This window comes from Neofelis nebulosa, chromosome 12 (genome assembly GCF_028018385.1).
Source record: "Neofelis nebulosa isolate mNeoNeb1 chromosome 12, mNeoNeb1.pri, whole genome shotgun sequence".
Classification (NCBI taxonomy): domain Eukaryota; kingdom Metazoa; phylum Chordata; class Mammalia; order Carnivora; family Felidae; genus Neofelis; species Neofelis nebulosa.
Window position 1 is genome coordinate 52672075 of NC_080793.1, and position 6586 is coordinate 52678660.

Here is a 6586-nt window from a genome sequence, read left to right on the forward strand (position 1 = left end):
ATAGAGGCTGGTCTAATTGCTCTATAAGGGTCCAAGGTTACACTTGATAGGACAACCAGAAACAAGAGGGAAAGGATTTTTTTCCCTTTGAAATAGTTTAACACACTGTGAAGTTGAAGGAACAATATGCTTGAGGAATATAAATACAACAGACAGTAGATCTTATACCATAATGACCATATGGTCATTAACTATAATGTGGCTAACTAGAGACAAGAATGTGTGTTTATATTATGTACAGCTTCATATACCAATCTGGAGAAGGAATATGTGAGAGCAACTATTAAGCTGGGCAACATATTGTTCATACTTACTGCATGTCCTTATGAAAAAGAAAGAAAATTTTGTTCCAAATATCCCTCTCATTTTCTTGACTTTTGTTAAAAGCAACGAAACATCAAAGTGGTTCATTTTTTAACTTCAGCAATGTAGCAAGCAACCAAATTAGACCTATAATGTATCTCCATTTTAGGAATGTTTTCTTTCATTTAAATAAAGCTCAATACTCTGAAACTACTCCAAAATGGCAAGAAATGTTTAATGCAGTTATGTTTAAATAAATAAATAAATACATATGTACATATATAAAGCTCACTCTTCTGAAAACTACTAATAATATTACAGGGAGTAAATAAGACTATAATAGTAACTTGGATCTTTTTAAATACTTCCTTCATTAAGACAGTTCTATTCATAGAAAAAATGTAAAGAATTAAAAACAATTATCTTGAAAAACACAGTATTCTGTTTATAAAAAAATTTTCTACGCTGAAGTAACAAGTGTGAGAAAAATGTCTAAATTTTCTTACTTTTCTATGTATCTAGAATTTACATATTTACAATGTTATACAATAACATATTTATAACGTGATATTATAAAATTTTTATATTGGTCAATGTTCATAGACTCTCTTGCAGCCTAACAGGAATACATACTATAGTGTATATATACTGTAATACAAATACTACAAAAAGGGAAAGTTAGACACTAATAAATGAGAAACATGCTATGGAAAATTTGCTTATTTTCTGTGTTGCTACATGTTTAAATATGAAATTATAAAATTCCATAAATTGATGTTAAATTCCACTTTATAGTTTATATCTACATGGGCAGTATTTTAAATATCATATCTGAATGAAATAGAAACATTAAGATATATTTTTCTTTTAACAACTAATACTACTTTAAAATGATTTTTTACCTAGATTAGCTTAGCTATAAATTAGATACATGAGGCATATACTTAGCAAAACTTTTTAACCTAAGAATGTTAATCTACTGCAAACAGCTATACTACTGCTAATATATTTAATTAAATTAGGAATATATTGTTTAGTTTTTAAAAGGGGAAAACTCTCTACTCACAACAATTTTTTATCAAGCATTTGGCATATAACATTTTTCAAGCTTCCAGAAATATAAGCAGAGAAGTAAATGCTGCTGTTTTTTAACTTCATTGCTTGTCTTGCCACCCTCATCCTGACAAATTCACAAAATGACAAAATGTCCCTACCTTATGTTTTCCTTCAGTACTTGTCCAGATGCCCTTCTCTGAGGAATCCTTGTTGGTAGATTTGTTCTCTGAGAGTTTTTCATTTGCTATTTTTAGTTTTTCCTGTAAATACTCGATTTCAGACTTCTGTGAGACCATTAAAGTTTCTAAGCTCGATAAAGATGGCCGTTGAGATACCTATTAAAAAAAAGCGTAACTGCAAATATATATGCATGTTTGTATATTATTTATATATGTGCAAACACTTATCCACAATATTACATTATATAAGTAAATATTCAGAGAAGGAAAATTTCATTTCAATAATGAACTATAAACTAGAATTAGCTAAACTTCTATTATCCTAATAGAATGGCATTTTCCAATAAAATAGCCAAGAGTCTGTATAAATATTTTCCCAAATAATATTGCCATACAGATTTGCAGAAGAAAAAATTTAAAGCATGGTTGCATGAAATATACCACTCATAAGTAAATTAATTATTTCAAAAATACAATTATACACATATGTATTTCTTCACAAAATACTCCAGCCACCATTTGATCATCATGAGTCATATAATACCACTGAATATAAACCTGGTAAAAGGAAACCAACAGCACTATAGGTCTAATTGTCTTTCAGTGTATCATAATTTAATAACATCAACACAAAAGACTCTGATATTTTCAGTCAATAAAGCCCATTATATTCTCTCTTGAAATTTATTACTATGTCAGATAATCTGTTAATGGTAAGCATCACATTGTAACTATAAGAAAAAATCACAGAAAAATTAAGTATGTAGGATATCTTTCAGAAATGTTAGTTCAAAAAAACCAGCATTCTATAAAATTCTACTACCATCTCAACTGAATATATTTGAGACCATTAAAATCCATGCACATACTGTATTTCAAATTAAGCACTCCACTTACAAAAAACAAAAACACTAAATCATAGTGCAAACAAAGTTTTTGTTGATTTCCAGCAAAGAAAGTCAAGATTACAATCACAAGATTCTAATATCGGATATAGAGCAAGCAGCCCTGAAAATAGTTTCATTTAAAATGTGGAAACCTTATCCATCCTAAATGATATTCCTAAGGGCTATCAGAAGAATACACATGTTTAACTTTTTTGAATCAATGTTGGAAAATTTTACCCTTTTCTGGTTTTAACTTTTTCTTTTTTTAGGGAATAGGGAAAAAAACTGCCCTAATTCAAACTACTAATTATTTATGAGAGAGGTCATCTTTGATTTATTTTCATTGTTACACTTTTGTCTATTTAAATCACTTGATTTGTTTTCCAACCGTCATTCTATTATATTGCTAAATATTTTTCTCAGCGTTGTTTATATTGTAGTTACCACATTTACAATATATTACTTACTCCAGTACCGTTCTTTAAATATCAAATTAAAATACTTCAAGCACTTTTATTTCAAACTCTAAATGATTTTTCCCTATTCTTTCCTCCCACCTGTAATCACCATATGACTATTATTTATTTTATTTTCTCTTCCTATCGTGTAAGCAAATTTACAATGTTTATAACTATTCTGTTTGATTGGGCTGGCAATCTGAACAGTTTTCAAAAGCTACCTGCTCTTATCCAGGTTCCTTTAAATAAAATTATGAAGAATATATTAATATCCTATCATTTACCAAAGGTATTTTTAAAGAAGTTGTTCAAGGTGAAACAAAAATTTAGAATAAAATGGAAATAACATAACTTTAGTTTTATTGGTGTATCCAGTAAGAAATCCCATGTTCTTTAAATGAGTTTAAATAGTTTATTTATTTAATAATGAAATATATGTAGTAGATATGAATATAAAAATACAAATATCCAGTCAAGGAGCTGCAATGATAAATTCAAATATTCATGAAGACACTAAAAATGCTCCAACGGTGGATACTATCATCATCATAAATGATTTCATATTTAAGGAGCAGTCCTTCAGAATTCTTCAACAAACAATAACAGAACTTCAAAAACTGTAATAATGATTAACTCAAATTCACATAGAAGCTGGGAAGATAATGTAAGTAAATAAGTAAAATGGGTTGTTTTCGGTTTGTTTTAAAATTATAGCTTTAGAATTCATTCAACAGAGATGCTTTATAGACGTATTAAACACGTATATACATTCTTTACATCCACAAAACAACTTCTACATTCTCCCGGGTTTTTTTTTTTTTAATCTTATCCTCTCCCCCTCTTTCCTTTTATCACTTTTGCTAGAGATATATGCACAATAAGTATTTTCATATTTCTCTTAATATGACGACTTTTAAAAGTATAAGTAAAATGAAATGTCAAATGACACTCTGCCTCACCTCAGGTCATAACAAGGGTATATGGCAACAGCAACTCAGCTCCAACCAACTGTTTCCCTAGAGGAATGAATGTGGCCCACTACTGCCAGAGCTGCTGATTTTTCAAAAGAAGGAATCAGGACTTCTAACAGAAATCTCCTAATTTTAAGATGTTGGCCAGACTCAGTTTATGACTTCTGTATTTTGAGAACATGGTTGTGGGAGTTATAAACCCCTACAAATTTTCTAGAGAAATTTTGAAATATGCATCAAAGCCATCAAAGCACATAAAAGCATATCAAGCTTTTGGCTTAGCATTCTAGTCATGCTGAGGGTTGATACAGAAAGATATCCATGACAAAATGTTAAATGAGAAAAGCAAGTTACCAACGAATATATTATATAGAAACAGATTTCATCAAACGTGCATAGGAAAAAAATAAACCTTAAAATGTTTTACTTAGTGTTATTTCTTAGTGGAAAAATTATATGTGCATTATTTTTTTCACATGTATTTGAATTAATAAATTTTAATAAATTTTAAATTTTATTAAAAGTAATAAATTTTACAATGAACACATCACTAAAAGTTTTTCAAAATGTAAATTTTTTCTTCAAATAAAAGGAATAAAAGTTGACTATAAAATTTTCAGGTTAGATAAGAGAAATATAAATGGGAAATCTTTCTATAATTTCATCCCTTACAGTTCACTAGTGGTAACTTTGCGCTATACTACTCAGATGTTAAAAAGAAAAGGAAAACCATTGTAATTCTGCCCTTTAATCTGCTTTTTAAAATAGGCTTAATTTTTTAGAGCAGTTTTACACTTATAGAAAATCTAAGCAGACGTTACAGAGAGTCCTGTACCTCCCACTCTCACCCATCCAGGTTCCCTATTATTAACATCTAAAATTAATATTTTGTACATTTGTTACAAGTAATAAACAATATTCACTTTACTTTTAACTGAAGTCTATAATGTATTCAAATCTCCATAGTTTGTACATAACATCCCTTTTCTGTTCCAGGATCCCATCCACAATATCACATTACATTCACCTGTCATGACAGCCACTCTTGGCTCTGACAGTTTTTCAGACTTTCCTTCCTTTTGATAACACTGATAGTTTTGATGAGTAAATGATATGCAGTGCACTGTAGGATAGCCCTCCATTGGAATCTGTCTAAATTTTTCTCATGATTAGACTGGGGTTATGAGTTCAGGGATGGAAGATCACAGAAGTAAAGTACCATTTTCATTATATCATATCAAAGGTACATAGTATCAACATGGTTTGACTATTGATGTTGACCTTGATCACCTAGATTAAGTAGCATTTGTCAGACTACTCCACTGTAAAGTTACCCTTTTGCCCCCCATCCATACTATACTAAGCTTGCTTTTAAAACTTAATAATTATATACATATATTTAGTATATGAGAAATTTATTTATCTTTACTTGTCATTATCATTTCAACCACTGCATAGAAGGCTTACTGAAATCAAGACTATCAGTCCCCCTGTCTGAGGAAGTTCATTCTGTCTATTGCCCTTAAAATCCTAGAATGCTTGAAAAGTTTAATTTTCTTACTAGAAGTTATTAGTATGTGTATCAACAGTTTTTTCTCTAATATCGAAAATCCTTGTTCACCTCTATTGTTCACAATCTTAAAAGATAATGAAGGGTATGGTGTTAGACCATAGTTAATCCTGATGAGAAGTGATCAATGGAGTATGTGTCCAAATGCCTCCAACTGGAACTCTCTTTAAACTGACCATTATTAATATATAACTTCTCCTTCACATTGATCCACAAAGGTAATTTTGATCAAAAAGTCCTGTAGAAGATGTAGCGTAGAAGGGGACAGGGGATACCTTTAAGCTTTGTGTCAATAACTGTTAAGAATTATATAAATTAAATATCTAATTGTGTTGAAGCAACATCGCATGGCATTATAGAACAGGGGGTGAGTGAATAATGCCTAATAAATAGAAAATTGTGTCAAAGTCATAACGATCACAAAGAATTGTAAGTTAAATTGCTTTCCCTTATTAAATTTTAATTCATCATAGTAATTTGTTTCCTACTATATTAAAATAATAGTAACTACCATTTAGTAAAAAAAAATATTGTGTTCCTAGCTATAGATAAGCATTTCATACATATTATCTTACTTAAGAAATTTACAAATTTCAAACCTGTCAATAATGTATCCTATTGCAAAACAAAACATTTAAAAGGACATGATACCTCAGCAAAGGAAATAATTTCCCCTAATCTCACTGAAAATTAAGTATATATTAAATATACATTAAATTTCTAACCTGTATACATATGTATCAGAGAAAACTGACATGTTCTCTGAAAATCAACTCAAATCCTCTTGGAAGACATAGCATAAAAACATACAATATATGTTAGAGTAAGTATATATATAAAATTTTACATATATAAAATTTCCTTCTTATGAAATGCCTGAATCTCTACAAAAACTTGACATTTAATTTAAAATTGATTTTAGAAATGCAGAAATATACCTACCACAAACTTATAAAAAACATTGTTAGCTAAATCATCCACCACCTGAAAACGGATGACTAATAACAGTCACATATTATTTTTTAAAAAAAGGAAAAAGTAAAATAATATCAAGTCAACATGACATCATAAATCAAGATAGTCTTATTATAAAAGTTCACAAATGGCATTAAGTGTATCAGCTTAAACTTACACCTCAATTTTAGAAAGACTACTAACTTGA

The 6586-nt window shown here is 29.3% G+C and overlaps 1 protein-coding gene across 4 annotated transcripts in view; it reads right to left on the bottom strand.

The window, feature by feature from the left end:
* CNTLN (centlein) overlaps positions 1 to 6586 on the bottom strand; it is a 315313-nt gene that overhangs the window by 156761 nt on the left and 151966 nt on the right. For all 4 annotated transcript variants that reach the window (XR_009251688.1, XM_058695263.1, XM_058695264.1 and 1 more), the window contains exon 9: positions 1518 to 1694. Coding sequence is in view for 3 of the 4 variants with exons in the window: in XM_058695263.1 (XP_058551246.1) it covers positions 1518 to 1694 (177 nt within the window). In the remaining variant the exon portion in view is untranslated. The remainder of the gene's footprint in view (positions 1 to 1517; positions 1695 to 6586) is intronic.